General features: G+C 43.3%; 1 protein-coding gene across 1 annotated transcript; it reads right to left on the bottom strand.

Annotated features, from left to right (window-relative positions):
- Positions 1–2,361: 2,361 nt before the first annotated feature.
- On the bottom strand, positions 2,362–16,843 carry LOC307232808 (guanine nucleotide-binding protein G(q) subunit alpha). The gene is made up of 7 exons (XM_080003982.1): positions 15,958–16,843; positions 10,299–10,483; positions 8,393–8,547; positions 7,907–8,035; positions 7,105–7,234; positions 5,308–5,461; positions 2,362–4,357 (listed from the first exon to the last, which is right to left on the bottom strand). The coding sequence occupies exons 1-7, from the start codon at positions 16,091–16,093 to the stop codon at positions 4,167–4,169; spliced, it is 1,080 nt and encodes a 359-aa protein (XP_079860108.1). The 5' UTR covers positions 16,094–16,843; the 3' UTR covers positions 2,362–4,166.

The raw sequence follows: 16,843 nt of genomic DNA, 5'->3' as shown, positions 1-16,843 counted from the left end.
ATTAATTAATTAACAAATAAATAAATACACGGATAAATACATAAAAACAAAGAAATACATAATTAGACAAATAAATAAATAAACAAACAAACAAATTAATGTTCTCTTTTTAAATTCCGGCTCTTGTCCCATCAATGGGTCGACAATGGGAATCTAATGTTATTAAATAAACAAATAAATAATATTTTGCTTTTTACGTTTATTTTCACTATTTCACGAGCAGACGTTATCAGGCTATTATTGTTTTTTATTGTTTATTCATTTTGTTATTTTATTGTCAGATTTTACACCCATAGGTGTAAAAGTGTGGTAAGGCAGCATTAATGATCTTATTATTGAATCTAATCACAGATGTATTAGTTAGGGGGGTCCAACTGTGTTGTTTTTTCATCAACATCATATGGAACTACAACTGTATGTAAAATATTTTTGGCAGAGAGAACAAAATTCCACTTCCACTATTCCTGCATTCACAGTATGTTCAATCTGTTTCCCGGAAAAACAATTTCCTGTGTGGAAAGTTATTATAAACGTAACTTCTAAATGAGCTTTATATCGCAGAACATCATAGTTCAAAACATTTTATTGATGTTGATTGTTGATGTAATATTTTTTTTATTGACAAATCTAATTGAAACTAAGCTATATGAGGAATTAGTAAGAAAAGACGAGGGTTGTGTTCCACAGTGTCCCTTAAAAAGTAATAGTAATAGTTGACTTCATGGCGGCTCCGCCCCACACAGCCTGAGGAGAGACATTCTCAACCACTGGGTCACGGCCCCAACCTGGGGTCACGCAAACATCTGCATTGGATTATAATTTGACTTAGGTCTCCTATCAACGCCCTGGCCTGAGGAGAAATGGAATTGGTTTGCAGGGTATAATGTAGTTTAAAAAAACATGTACATATGATCTATTAAATGTAAAGCAAAAAAAAAAAAACTTCAGGATACAAACATCGATTTACACAAACATAATTTCTTCTTGGACATAAACCTAATTATGCCATAATTAACCAGTTGATCATGGTCCTGATTATAATTTAAACATATCAGATTTGGTGGATTCTTTTTAACCCTTGCATGCTCTACATAATATATATTTGTTTGCACCTACAGAGCTCAGTAACACTGAGCTGCACATTAACACAAACCTACGTAAACGTACCCACTGCTCATGTTCCAAGAGGAAACCCCCTGTTAATATTAATCAAAGACCAAACCATAAAAGTCAATATGATGATGCACATTCAATGCCTTCTGTAAATGTACATTGTGCTATTGTTTTTTCATTATTTTGTTCCCCATTAGTCATTCCATATCTCCTATAAATAACTCATAAAGCGTGTACGGCGATGACGCATAAGAAACACCGCATTTCTAACTGGGAATGGTTTGAGTACAAAATAACGTAAGGAGCACACCAGCCCAAAATTAAACACAGCAACCCTCCAGCTGCCCAATTTTAATGACAATTTGACAATATTGGACAAACTAAATATAATACCTTTTATACAAACCAAAGTGTTTGCATGGGACTGCAATGAGGCACACCTTATTTGATAAGGCAATATGTACACGTGTCGCTTTTACTTTGTTGTCATTTGATGAATATGATCTAAAATATCACCAGATATTCTAAGAATTGAAAATCAAACGGATGCATTTTCTCTCAGCCTGCCTCACTGCGTACAGACGTGTGTTCACCCCCGCTGAGCCTTTTATTCTCACAGAATTTAGGATGTTGAATTTGGGCAGGTTCTTTAATGGCGAGTCACAACATGTGTGCGGGGAGGGCACTGATAGGCGGCCCGGGTTAAAATTGATAAAAACACACTTCAAATAAGCACATACTCTTCTAGCATAAATCCAGTTTTTGGCAAATTATGATTTAACGCCATTTACCTGCCCGTGAAATTGAATAGATTGTGACTGGTGCTACGTTTCAAAGTGCAAGGTGGTTTGTGAAATGTCTGAGGTCATGGGATGTGTGGCATATACTTAATAATATGAATATACTTATAATTAACACCCTTGAAGTTAACAAAGTCTTAGTGATTAACTGTCTACTTAAATAAAATAAAAAACACAGAAAATGTACTTACTTTTTCTATATGACAAGCTTAAAAACTAGACTACTGTGATAAGCCCTGTAGGTTAGATTCTCTCATCAGTTTTTCATATAAAAGTAAATTTAACAACTGGCTATTGTAAATACTGGCATACCTATTGATTGCCTGTTGCCATTATAATATTCCTCTTTATGCAATTTTGAACAATATTTCTTTGTTGAGAAAGAAAGAAAAACTGACAGAACACAAAAATGTACATTCTGCTGATAAAAAAAGAAACAAAACCAGGATGTAAATAACATTTTTTTTCTTCCAAAAAATGAATTAGCCATTAGACATACAATACAATTACATAGATACATATTTCCAATACCGCACATTCAATCTGCCAAAAAAAGTAATGATTACAAAGCCAACAAAGATGCTGCCATATATATAGAGATGTATGTACAATGATTATAGCATTCATAATTGCACTATGCCTCAATAAAAGGTAAATTACAGGCTTATGTTTTTTTAAGGGAATAGTTACAAAAAAGATCTATATACTCAAAATAGCCCGGGTGTGTGGAGTTGGAAACCACCGGTGCCAATCAGAAAGGAGAAGGGCTCACTTTGGTACAAACTCAACGTCGACGCGGCCCTTTGTGTTTTGCAGGAGTCGCCTAATATCGCCTTCCAGCGCCTGAACCACAACAGTCAGTCAGCCGGGCTGCAGCGGACGCTTAGAAAGACACCGCTGGAATGTGGCTCCACAGTCTGCGGGCCAGAGGGTGGGGGGCAGTACCTACGCACGGAGGGCGGAGTAATACATCGACTGCTGTGAACACTTTTTAATTTGCAGAACTCGGCCGGTCGGTCTTGCAGGCCGCCCCGCCCCGTCCCGTCCTCAATACTTTTTAGTTCCTAAAGTAATTAAACAGCGCAAAGTGGAGTCCGGAGCTTGACTTGTTTGGCATCGGCAATAGAATAAACATATCACCATTAAAAAAAAAAAAAAAAAAAAAAGTGTTAACGTGGCACAGTCGAACATGGATATTAAACACCGTTTCATTAACGCTCACCTTGTTACTTCCCCTAGAAAGACGAGAACCACTACCAGTATTGTCATGGCACATTACAGAGGGAAGCGCTCTCCGTGCCTCCGAGTCTCCGCATTTCTGCTCACGGGGGAAAAAGCACAGAGAGAGCTCGACAAAAACACTTCACGTAGTCGCTCAGAACATGACGTCGGTGAAAATGCCAGTCGTGGCAGTTTGAAGGAAATTAGAAGACCGTTCTGCTGAGCCAGATCCATAAAGATTTAAGCGTCAATTAGCCTTTGCTTCCTAGATGGTATCTAAGTCAATACAACAAAATGATGATAACTTCAATCAGTTTGAAAATCAACGGCAAATAATTTAAAAATCACAGTTTATACCAAAAAATATCAAGATACCAGCCAATCAGTCCTTTGGAGGAAACCGTTAATTCGGGGGTAAGCTGTAATACCGCTTCCTGTCGGGCAACAGAGGAAACGCCCGCGGCGTCGCTTTCGGAATGGATCGCTTAAAAAAGAAGGGATGGTCAAAGGGAATCAAGAGCTGTTTTACACTCGTTCTTACAAAAAAGGCAGGAGGGAAGGAGCACCGTACTTTCGAGCACTGAGGATTCGATCGGGCAAAACCTCCCCGAAACCGAAAAAACCGAGTGCACAAACCTGTTTCTTTCTCTCCAAGAAAACGCAGCCAAAAACCCCCCCCCCCCCAAAAAAAAACAAAAAAAAAACCCACACACACACACACACACAAAAAAACAAAACAATGAACTTCACAATGCGCAAAGCTTAAAACTGAATAGTGTGCTGTACATCATGAACCCCGATCTGCCCCTTCCATATCATCTCATCGTCTCCTTAAATAGTAAGTTAACATTGACTTTGCCAGCCCCTGCAGGGCCAAGGGGGTCAGCAAATGGCAAATAAATTAGTATTATGCAACCATTAGACTTCTTTTAATCAGATAATAATATTTTTTTTTTTATTATTATTATTTTTTTTTACATATATGAATAATCCTTTCACAAGAGTACGAAAGTCAGTCAGTGTGTGTGGAGGCTACACCAGGTTGTACTCCTTCAGGTTGAGCTGCAGGATGGTGTCTTTGACGGCGGCAAACACGAAGCGGATGTTCTCCGTGTCGGTGGCGCAGGTGAAGTGGGAGTAGATGATCTTGTCGCTGTCGGGGTTCAGGTCCACGAACATCTTGAGGATGAACTCGCGGCCCGCCTGCGCATCCCTCTGGGGACCTTCAGGGTGGGGGAAGAGACACCATATACTCCGTTTTCGGTTTTTTTTTTGTTTTGTTTTTTCCCCGCCACCTTCCCCGGGAGACGCGCGCGGGTGACCCCGGGGTCTCCTCTGGACGACCCGCCGAAAAACCGACGAAGGGATTGAGATTCACCGCGGCTTTGTTCTTTGAAAGAACCAGATTGCGATCGCCCGGAATCGAGGCCGAGACTACTCCGTTTCCAAGTTCAAATTTGCCGCAAGCTCATCGGCGCTGCTCTCCCCCGTTCCTCGGAAAGAGGAAGCCACTTCACTGGACTTTCCCCCTCGGGGGCGGGTTCCCATCAGGGCGTAGATTCGGCTTTTCCCAGAACCTCTTTTTATCCCGGCAGCAATTGGATTTGTTGAAATAAAAGTGAATCATTTCATCTTCATATTTTTTCGATTTCTACGCCGAAGTCATGCTGATGGCGATATTTATTATTATGTCGCGTTAGCAAGGGTGTAACCGAGAATTCTACAGGAGCACAAAAAACAATCTTTTGATTGGTTGTCATTATCTCCTGAACAAATGCATACTCTATATGAACCACGTACGCTTTTAACTAGGTTGAGCTTAAGTGAATTACAATTTTAAAAAGACATAAAAAACGAACGAATCAAGCTCCCGTGCACGTACGCCTTATTTTGTACCAATTTTCTTTGACTGCTTTAATGTTTTTTGTTTTTTTTTATATTTTGAAAAAGTTAAAGTATGGTGACCATGTCCTTTTAGCACTTGATAGAGCTCATTAAGAGCTTCCACATGAAATATAAAACAAATTTTCACCCCACGGGGTGTCAGTTAAGGCCCCATTTGCGCCGATCCCTCGCCATGTGTTGGCACTGCTTTGTGGCGACAAGCTTTCTTCTACTCTCCTTCCGGAGCTGGCGGCTCAAAGGAGTGTTTTCGGGCCCCGCCCTGACTCACCGTCGTACTCGGGGAAGTAGTCGACCAGGTGGGAGTACATGATCTTCTCCTCCAGCAGGTCCTTCTTGTTGAGGAAGAGGATGACCGAGGAGTTCTGGAACCAGGGGTACGTGATGATGGTCCTGAACAGCGCCTTGCTCTCCTCCATGCGGTTCTACGGAAAGAGAGAGAGAGCGAGAGAGAGAGAGAGAGAGAGAGATTGAGTGAGTGTGTATTTTAACAGCGAGAGACAAAAAGAACGAGAGAGAGAGAGAGAGAGAGAGAGAGAGAGAGACTTAATCGCTTAATTAAAACAGACGCTTTTGCGCTCATTAGGTGGAGGTTTTAATAAACGTTTCAACCGCACCAGAGGGAGAGGATGAAAGAGAGAGGGAGAAGTCGGAGGAAACAGGAGGAGAGAGGAGAGAGAGAGAGAGCGAGAGAGAGAGAGAGAGAGAGGGAGAGGGCGAGCGGGGCGGCCATTTCATCTTAAAGGCTTTAATGGCTCCCTCGTGCGTCGTTCCAATGTGTAATTAAGCCAAACAACCACGTTCGCACCAAACCTACGTCTCCTCACAAGCGCAGCTACTAGACACCGCTACGATGTGACAGATTCTCGCGTCGATAATATCCATTTCCTCGCCAGATCCTATCGCGTTAAGTGACAGGGAACGGGACCCCTTGCAGACCCCCGCGGGGGTAAAGAGAGCCCGATGAAAAACAACCGCCTCGCTCCCCTTTGTTCCGTCTTCCTCAACGCACCTGGCTGCCGTGGAGCTCTCGGCAGCTGAAAGGTGGCTCCGTTTTACTGGAGTCACGATGTTCCTCTTTAGCGGAGGAGCACGCTGTTTAACGGATGGAGTTACGAGTGGCCTCGCCCCCCCGCTGTGAGTCACCTTGTGACGGGGTGGAATTTTCCACTATGATGTGGAATTCCGAAGGCGATCTTCACGGAAAAATGCAGAGCTGAATTCGAATTGCACGTTGTGATCGCCGAGGTTACCGACAGTGTGTGGTTTGCGAGACTGTCGGCGTGATTTGTTAGGACACAAAGCCACATTTCCTGGGACAAAATAACGGCCGGTTTGGGGCCCACTGTGACACTTTACAACTATTTGTCGCACATTTGCTTTTTTTCCCATCACTCATTCGCACATCTTTAATTGTGAGCAAAACCAACAGATTGATCCATTCTGTTCGATACCCAGACTAGTGTACGACACGGCATCTCGACGCTTAAAAAAACAACAGCAAAAAAAAACAAAAAACTATCCATTGAAAGCTGGCGGCAATAGGACGTGAAATCACCGCTCTCGTACGCCGCTATTAAACAGCCCACCTACCCAAGCCATAATGGACTTTCTGCCGGCGCTCACGTCCCCGAGTCCAACAAACACACGCGCGTGCACGCTCACGGGCACGCTCACACGTACACTTGCAAACACCGTGAGCCCAGGGAGAAGTGGATGTGGCCTGAGGTGAAGGCCGATTCAAAGCAGATGGCTGATCATTTACATGTGCTTTACGAGGAAAAGGGCTCAGCGGAGAGAAAGCGAGCCAGAGAGAGAGAGAGAGAGAGTGAGTCATTTCCATTCTTTTTAAATCAAGACAAGTCCTTCACCTTCACGCTCGAAGGGATAAAGGACGGAGGACAGAGGAGCGCGACGTAACCACCAGTGAAGGATTCTGCACATTTGGGTTTCAGAGGAAGCAGTTAAAGCGCCGTGACGTGTTTGAAGGAGCGCATCAAAGTTGCAACGCGACTCAAAAGTTGTGCATTTGATGGTCGAGCCGACGCGGGCGTTACCGAGCACGCACCTCGTTGTCCGACTCCACCAGCACCTGGTCGTACTCGCTGAGCGCCACCAGGAACATGATGGAGGTGACATTCTCGAAGCAGTGGATCCACTTCCTCCTCTCTGACCTCTGACCTCCCACGTCCACCATCCTGCCAAGAGGGCACAGGCGGTGTGTTTAAAAACAACAACAACAACAACAACAACAAAGTTAAAGGGGATCCGAATGTCCCGTCTCATTCAGCTGAACCAATATTTACAATAAACTGGCAATTAAGGATTAAACCCATTTTTAATATTACTGTTTACCATAAGGTCCAACTACCTTTCTCTTGACAAAATGTTTAAAATAAACAGTGTAGTGAGGGAAATAAATCAACTAAGCACCACCCACTGGTATTCTTCTACCTCTACATTTCCCATGGTCTCTTAAAGGTAAACCACGCCTACACACCTACCGTACATGCAAGTCTGAATAACTGAATGCAGAAAAATATTAAAACTTAAAAGTAAAGTAATATTGGCTGAATACTCTATCTATATGAATACTATATATTTTTATGTTGTGCTACTGTTTACATTTATCTCATGAATTGTTTGTGTAATTTGCGATGAGGAAAGCATACGTTGATGATGAGTGACGACATTCGATTATGAGAGATGTGAATATAATTCTATTGTGATTATTACTGAGTGATTCTTTTGTATGCCAGACTGTATGCATCAAGCTCACGAGTTAGGACATCGTAGATAAAATGCAATAAAGTCTCTGCAATACAATTTCACCGTTTACTCGGTAAACGTGCGTACATCTCTGTGTCTACCTGAATATGACGCTCTGCAGGTCGAACGGGTACTCAATGATGCCGGTGGTGGGAACCCGGACCCTCAGCACGTCCTGCTGAGTGGGAAGGTAGCACGGCTCTGCGATTCTGTCCAAGGCGTTCAGATAGCTGCAGACACGGAATAAATACGTTTTTTTGTTTTTTTTTTACACTTAAATATTTAAACTAATCTAAATAAATATGGAGAGAGAGCAGATTGTCATATCTTATAACAGACACGCACACCCCTTATATTATAATATATATATATAAAATTGTACAATATCAAAAGACTAGAATAGTTTACATACCGGTACATTTGTAATAATAATATGTTCCACAAGGTTTTAATATTTGACCCTAAAAAAAACCCACGAGAGCTGAGTGAGTACCGTGTACCCGACACTCAACCTGCTGCCTCTGGTCTTGATGTTGACGTTTTGGATTCTTTCATTGGACTCATTGATTTGATTTGACCGGACTTACTATTTGGTGGAGTCTGAGAGCTGGTATTCCCGCCTCCTGTCATAGCACTCCTGGATGCCTGGGTCGTTCCATAAGCTCTTGATGGCGTCGACGTACGGATTCTGAAACATGCTGACCTTCTCCACGTCCACCTCCCTCACAATGTTGGCATTACCCTGTGAGAAGAACAAGACGGAAAGACGGAAAAAAACACTCGGCTTAACGAGAGTGTTTTTTTTTTTTTGATGCGCTTGTGACGAAGTGACTCAATAAACCACTTTGATGGTCTTAAAAAAACGACTCCGGAACAAATATCACATGGACAGTGTAAGTATAGTAAGCAGGCCTAATTATTACAGGTTTATCATTTCCTTCCTCGTCTATTTCCAGTGATTCCATAAAACCTCCAGGCAAGCGTGGGCCTAATATCTGGAGCCCAGATCCTGGTGGGCCTGTTATTATTCCAAAAAACGTGAACGTATTTATTGCCCCAGATTCCCATTTAGAACTCCCTCAGGACACATTAGCAGAGCTGCGGAGGGACAGGCTCTTTTAGATTTTTTATTATTATTTTTTTTTTGCTGCATTGTGAACTTGTTTTTTCACACTGGGAAGTGAAAAGAAAATGTTTAAAGTGTAAATCCAGACTGAATTCTCAGTTCACTGATCACAACTAGCTACACTGCTTTATCAAATTCCCTTCGGCTACTTTCTCGCCTTTTTTGATTGTGTCTGATCTTTGCATTTTTGCCGGGAAAGGCGGAATACAGAGGAGCATAGACAGAATGAAAATACATTGAAGACCATTCTGATAAAAATGCCAGCTAAATATGACCAAATATGGAACTTTTGAACAAAATCATTTCATGGACTACTAATAATTTTACGGGAAATTAAAAAGTAGACGGCGCATAACAGCCTATTATAGTATTTAACGTGCGTCTGTCAAAATGCACGATGAGAGGAAAAGTCACTCTCGTGATCAATTATTGAAACAGCTTTTATTTTTATTTAACGGATTGAATGGTGAGGTGATGATGGTCAGTGCTATAATTGTATATATTCTCAACAAATTGTTTATTTTTCTATGTTTTGGTCAAACATTGCGAAGGCACCGCGGTCGATGGCTTTTTATCGGAACCTGCGAGGCCATTTGCTTTTAAAAAAGTTGAGCATTTCACTGTTGCAACTTTACTCTCCAAATCGCAGCATATATTTAATATATATCGAATATTTAATATACAATGGATATAATATCATTGTTTAACTGGAGTCCTCATAGTGAGGGGCTCAGCTGCAGATACACACACAGCACACAATAACTTTCATTTTAACTGAATTTTAATTTCATGGGAACGTTCACTCAACTTTCATTGTGTCTGCAAATGTTTCAAAAACAAAAAGCATCCGTCGTTTGTTTCACACCGCTGGCTGCTGAACGCAGCCGTCTGAATCGCTGGACGCGGCCTTATGAGCATAACGTGAGCGCAAAACATTTTTGTTTTCCGCTCGAGCGGCAGCCGAAGGGGTTGCGCTCATCTGTCACTTCAAACGGCGCGACTTATCGAGAACCCTGCCGAGGCGACACCTCACGCACTCCGCTCCCCGCCGCTTGTCGCTCTGGCAGCGAGCGGCCCGTTACCGAAAGGTCACTGTTACACTTCCCGGGAGCAACGGGTGAGAGGGACGCCGCCCTGTCCAGCGCCGTAAAGAGGGCCGAGGAGGCTCGGAGCGTGACTCGAGGAAGGGGTCCGGAGTAATTTAAGGACACAGGAAACAGTGAAAAGGGACAGGAAGCCATTCTGGATGACTGCTGCGAATGAGATAATAAGTCGATGGAGGGACGCTCGCGCCCAGACAGCCTCGGCTTCGACTTTATGGCGCTTTCTCCACCGCTTTGAGAGCTTTGCAACCTCCCCGCCCGTACCTTGTTGTGCTCGTATTTGTAGGGTATCTTGAGGGTCTCCATGGCTCGGATCATGGACTGCATGGCTGTGTAGATGTTCTGGTAGACCAGCTTGGTGAAGCCCCGCTTGTCCTCCTCTGAGTAGCCCGTGCCGTGGATGATCCTCATCTGTTTGATGAAGGTGCTCTTGCCGCTCTCTCCGGTACCTGCGGTGGCATAGCCGAGAGGTCGGTTGGGCATGAACAACACATGGTTTATTTATTTTTTACACGGTGTCTAGACTTTTATAGGGCGAGTACCAAGTGAGAAATTTAAACTCTCGTCCTGGGATCCACCCTCATTAAAATGCATTGGTTTTCTGGAAATTTAGTGGCTGTAACCCACCCTGTTTAGTCTTGTAACCCACAACCAACACAAAGTTCCAGCGTTGGCTTTAAGAATTTCTTAACGTTATAATAATAGGTAATTGTGCGTGTTTGGAAAATTTGAATTTGGTTTGTCGGCTGTTTTAATGGATCTCTCTCAATTGGTTTATTTATCCTGCTGATACATTTGAAATCTTTGGAAATATAAATAAATAGAATTATTAGAAATCATATAAACAAACAAACAAACAAATAAATAAATAAATAAATATATATATATCATATATATATAGCATACGGATCTGCTTCCAATGTTTCCAGAGAGTATACTACAAAGGAAGAAAGAACTTCACAAAATAGAAGTTTCGCCCCAGCTTCTTTTAGGGCAGCATCATGCTTTGCCTATCTATGTGCTTAGGTCTATCAGTGTGTATGGGTAAATACACGCCTAGGTCTATATAGCTGTCTATATACTGCATACAGTATGTATAGGTCTATATGCCTAGGTCTATATGTTTAGGTATATATTTATGTCCAAGCCTATGAGTCTTGGTCTATCTATGTCTCTAGGCCTCTCTGTCTATGCATGTCCAGGTCTATCTATATGTCTAAGTCTATGTGTCTCGGTCTATCATTGAGTCTCAGTCTATGTGTCTAGGTCTATCTGTCTATGTGTGTCAAGGTCTAACAATGAGTCTCAGTCTATGTGTTTCGGTCTATATGTTTTGGTATAAATGTATGTCTTGGTCTGTGTCTAGGTGTATCCATGTGTCTAGGTCTATCTGTGTCTAGGTCTATCTGTCTATGCGTGTCTAGGTTATCTATGTGTCTGGGTCTATGTGTCTATGTCTATCTGTCTATGTGTCTCTAGGTCTATCTTTGTGTCTGGGCCTATGTGTCTAGGTCTATCTATGTGTCTAAGTCTATGTGTCTAGGTCTATCTGTCTATGTGTGTCTAGGTCTATCTACAGTATGTGTCTGGGTATATCTGTCTACACGTGTCTATGTCTATGTGTCTGGGTCTATCTGTCTATGTGTGTCTAGGTTTATCTATGTGTCTAAGTCTAGGTGGCCGTGTGAAAGGGCGACGTCACAAACTAGGTCCAGTGTCGCTTGAGGATTGCAGCCAGCCTGTCAAACTTTTCTTATTGTTAATTTAGTAGATGAAAGAAACATGCCTGCCATTTATTAATTTTTAACTGTTCCAACTGTCAAAAGGCATGAGCCCTCAGAGCTAATTAAAAAATCAGAGACAGCGCATACAAAATATATGAAAACATACAATATATTGATGCTGCATATCAATATTGTCACTGCCATTGCAATGGGAAAAAGTGGAAAGTACCGAGCTGTCACAATCATTACATAATCGTCCGATCGCAGTTATTTTATCAATCGCATTCATTTGGTAAAATCGTTAGATTGCACATAATACACACATAATAAATACATTCCATTCCAGTGTTTGGAGAGTTTTGGGCTGATGTTACAAATGTCTCAACATACAGTATATACTGTAATATGAATTACGTGTGTTTCTACCAGTTACCTATCAGTTCAAATGGATTATGACAGCCCTTGTAGGGCCTGGCCATAAATCATTTTTTTTATCAGCTACGGTCGCCTCCATGGTATCATATCAGCGTAAAATTAAGATAGAAGCAGGTGATGACTCACACAGTTGTAGTGCGATAAATGATGAAAGGAAAGAAGTGAACTAACATTTTTCACACCGCAAGATCTGAAGTACTGTGTCATGGGGTTATTTGAAAAACTAGAGATGTATGGTTAATTAATTCTACCCTGGGGCTCAGCAACATCAACTGCAATAACAATACTATTTATGAACCGTTGAACACAGTCGGTAAGATGACAGCATCATTTTTTTGGATTGAGTGAAGATTGTATTGGGACTGTATTTGTACTAGAAATCATTTTGAGCGGTGACATCTGCATTTAAAATGACCACAGGTTTGCGTCCTCTGAATATCTACATTCACGAATCATCTGCCCTGCGGAACGAAACTCACCAGGTGCTCCTCCTGTGAAGCTGCTCACGAGCAAAATCCGGGAAACTGTGCATTTAACCGGCACCGTGCGGTACCTCTCTCTAATTCCCTGACTTCATCTACAGTAACGGATTTGCTCAAATGGGGAGTGGGTTAAAACATGCTAAGTTTTAACTTTTGGGGATTGAGTTTGTGTCGTGGTCTTCAAAGTATGCCATCCCCAGCACAAAAGCAGAACCTTCAAGTTTGTGGGATCACACAGAAAAGTGTGGTATAAAAGGTGTAAATTGCGAGGAACTGAAAAGACTAATGGAATGCAGTCCCAGAGGACTAAAAGCAATTAGCAATCTTGAAAATCCTCAATACTCTGATAGCATATGGGTTAATGGTGCCACATGGAGCGTGCACCACTTCCCGGGGGTTAACACAACAGCCATTACTGAGCGATCCAACACTTTGTGCAGATACACGTGCAAACCAAATAATATTAGGTTGAAAGTTTAGAAAGGTTATCTGTGTGTGCATAGCTCATTGTTAAAAAACCCCAAATAGCAGCTTCATTTATCAATGCCTTTTTGCAAGAGCACTTAAATTATTTTCTGTGTTTGTACCCTCTGAGCAGGAAGGCCTGTTAGGTTGGCTCAACTACTTCATCCAATAAAACAACCTAGAAAATGTCTCTTCATTTTACAGTCCATTTTAAGTTTTCCCATTCTGTAACATAAATCATTCCCGGAATGCCCAGGGACAACACCGCACAACGAGCTTTACAGGAAATAGGAAGCCACTAGGAGCGTGGCTTGTGTGGAAGTAGAATGCAGGCTTTGTCCAGGAACCGAATTACAAGAATCAAGCGTACTGGATGATGAAGCATCTCCTCAACATTAATCAATAACTTATGCATTAAGCATGCCCAGATACAAAATACGGCTTTCTCAGCAAACGAAAATCAAATGCTCACTAAAGCACATTTAGTGATGCATCACAATGTGTTTTTGGTTAGTGATGCATTTTATCCTCGAGCTGTTCATCATTATGAGCGAGGTACCGCACCGCTTCTCTCAGTGTGTTTCCCCGTCTTCAAATTCAAACCGTAACTATTAAGTTGGTCGACATGCGGACTCCAAACGTACACAACAAACCACCCCAATGAAAAAGGCAGAATAATTAGAAACTACGCCACAAGCAGATGCTGAGTAACTTTTGAATCCTTAATAATTCACTGGATTGCAGGTGAGTATGATGTAGTGAGCACATATCCTGCACTGATTTTGAGTTATTGACTTGGTTCACGTTATTTGCATGACGAGCACCAGAGATCAGGCGTGACATTGACTGTTTTGTCCAGTTACATGTAAATAGCTGATTAAACAAATGTGTCCAGTCTTGTCTGAGGTTGTTATTAAATTCACGTATGTTATCTTGCCCAACATACGAAAAAACAAAATTGGCAAAGACAACATGAAAATTATAAAAGTCAGTGGAAACCGCTTATAATGATCATGTTTACGGTGCTCAACCGCTTAAATGGATCAAAAAGCCTGAGACAGAGTCATTCCTATTACAAATGCTGTTTAAATAATTCACTTAAAGTAATAAAGTAGTCCGTTTACAGTGGTCCTTTTTTGGTCTTTTCATACCAGACAACATATGCACACATATGCAACATGCTGCACTATGCTGGGGGCTTGCCGCTGCTATAGCCCCGTCAGGGTTTCGCACAGCAGCCTATCACCAGCCCATACCATTTTCACTTTAAATTCAACTTTAAATCCTGTCCGGCAATTATTTTAAATTTAAAATGTATTTAAGACTGATAGTTCGTAAAACAGGCAGGTGTAGGGCGGTGGCGTGAATGCGTAGCGGAGAGAGAACGATCTCCGCTCCGCTCCGCATCCCCCTTTCCTGTTTCTCAAAAAAAAAAAAAAAAAAAAAAAAAAAACATTGAATAAAAACAGTGTTTTTATTTGAGATGTAGTTATTTTCCTCCGTTTCCTAATTGAACAAAACAAAAAAGCCCCCTGGGTCCTGTGCCGGGCTCCGCAGAGCCATCGATACAATTAGATGGTAATCTGCACGAGACATAAAGAAAAAAGGAAAAGGAAAATTGGTTACGATAATCATCCGCTTAAGAGTGATCAATTTCACCCCCTGACAGACGCGATCACTATAAGAGGCTCCCACTGTATATAAATGGAAGAATCCGACAAAAGAGAGGATGAGCAGATGCAGTGTCGCTTCTCTGACTTCTCCAGACCTCCTCGCACCAACATATTGAAAAAGACAACATGGAAGTCCCCTACTACTGGCCCAGTAAATCTATGGGCGATAGCGTTCCTTCTCTCCGACCTGTGTTGTCCAGCGCTGCGGTAGAACATGCGAGTCGTGGCTCGGGTGGGTGAACATGCCACGGCATTCAGCCACCCTCCATCCATGTCTGGCCACCCCTGTTTATCCCCGTGTCAATAAAACCACTACAAAGGTTGGGTGCTAAGCTGCGAAACACCCCCGATTAGTCACAATAAACGACGGTAGACTTTGACCAAATCGTATACCGCCTATAAGTGGCGTTTTCGGCTTGTAGGGGTTCGTTATTGGGCCTTGGGCTGTCAGTCAGGACGCCTGAGCTGACGATTCATTGTCACACAAATAACTGCGATTGACGATTTCACAGTCCTTTGTTCCTTTAATGCCAAATACTATACGCCTATAACAGCGTAATAATACACATCCATGTTATGGAGACGAGACGTGTATTGACAGTGACCATTGGAACATAAAACGCTCATTTTATTTGGATACACGTAAAGTGGCTTCAAACGGGCTCGTACAACCCCCGCCCCGTGGATTTGGACGGCAACGTAATGATTGTGGAATCCGACGATTTTCACCCCCCCCCCCCAAAAAAAAAGATCGCGACCCGCGCAAAACGATCGCGATCCGCGAGCAAATAGTCGCGATCAGACGCCGACGTGAGGATCGTGACGGCTCCGGTTGTAACCCATGGAAACGTGGGAGTCGGGCTTCGGTTTTTGTCTAGTGTTTCCTTGACACATGGCCAGCTGCAGTCATTCAAATCAGGCGGTTGGTGGAAGGGATTGGCGCTTTCTGTTGCTCTGGAATCCAGGCCCAGCAAACATTTAGAAGATATTTTCATATTTCGCCCCCTCCCTCCCTCCCTCCCAACTTTACTCAGGTGAACTGCAAAAAGACCCCCCCCCCCTCGTAGCCGAGGCAGGAATGTGGGGTCTTACCCCCGCCGCCCCCCTCCCCCCTTACACCCCCGAACCCTCCAGGACCTCTCACCGAGCAGCAGCAGCTTCAGCTCCCGGCGGGCGTCCCGCTTGTCCCGGCGGAGCTGCCGCTCGATCTCGTCGTTGATCCGTCGGGCTTCTTTGGCCTCTTCGCTGAGGCAACACGCCATGATGGACTCCAGGGTCATTCTACAGTTCCTAAAAAAAGAAAAACCTCAGCTTTCTCTTCCGATGCGTCCGTGGCCCGTCCGGGGCTTTGATTTGTTGCCGAAATCGAGGCCTAGGGAGCGGCGCACACCGCCCTCCTCGCCCGGGCCTTCTGGGGGTGGGACGCGGCGGGGACGCCCCTGGTTCTGGCTCCAAACGGAGCGCGGATCTGGCGGCGGTGGCGGTGGTGGTGGCGGGGGGGGGAGTGGTGGGAGGAAAAATGTAGGAAAATGTATATTTCAGCGATTGTTTCCCCCCATCCCCACCCCCCGGTTCAACGCGGGCCCTGGGAACAGCTCCAAACAGTTATTCAGTTTTCAACGTCTTTCCAGGCTTAACGGGTGGAATGTTGTCTTTTCCTCCGCGCTCGGATCAACAGATCCTTCCAATACTCATCACCCTCCTCCGGGCGGATCTGGTCAAAAGCATTTCAATCCGTGACTTTTTCCTCTTTTTTTTTTTTTTTGTTAAGTCTCCGCTGTTTTTGTTTTGGCTCTAGAGAGAAAACGACAACAACAACAACACGCGAAAAATCCCAAATTGTGGAAAAGAAAAACGAAAGGCTCGGCTCCCGGGCGTGGTGAGGCGGAATATGGCGGACTCTCACTCCGGTCCGCCGGGCTGGGATGCGGTACAGTTATCTCTCTGTCGAGGTGGGGAAGCCGAGGGGTCCACACAAGGCAGCATTTCCCCCAAGATGAACAAAAAACGGGAGAGATCGGGAATCAAAC

This window comes from Zeus faber, assembly GCF_960531495.2.
Source record: "Zeus faber genome assembly, chromosome: 7".
NCBI classification, from domain to species: Eukaryota; Metazoa; Chordata; class Actinopteri; order Zeiformes; family Zeidae; genus Zeus; species Zeus faber.
Note: the sequence above shows the minus strand (reverse complement) of the source record. Positions and strands in the feature narration are given on the sequence as shown.

Excerpts from the sequence above, each read along its gene's own strand:
- LOC307232808 (XM_080003982.1), bottom strand. The coding sequence starts at position 16,093 with ATGACCCTGGAGTCCATCATGGCGTGTTGCCTCAGCGAAGAGGCCAAA. Across the intron at positions 10,484-15,957 it reads GCTGAAGCTGCTGCTGCTCG|GTACCGGAGAGAGCGGCAAG; the intron begins GTGAGAGGTCCT and ends ATGCCACCGCAG. Across the intron at positions 4,358-5,307 it reads CTACTTCCCCGAGTACGACG|GTCCCCAGAGGGATGCGCAG; the intron begins GTGAGTCAGGGC and ends CCCACCCTGAAG.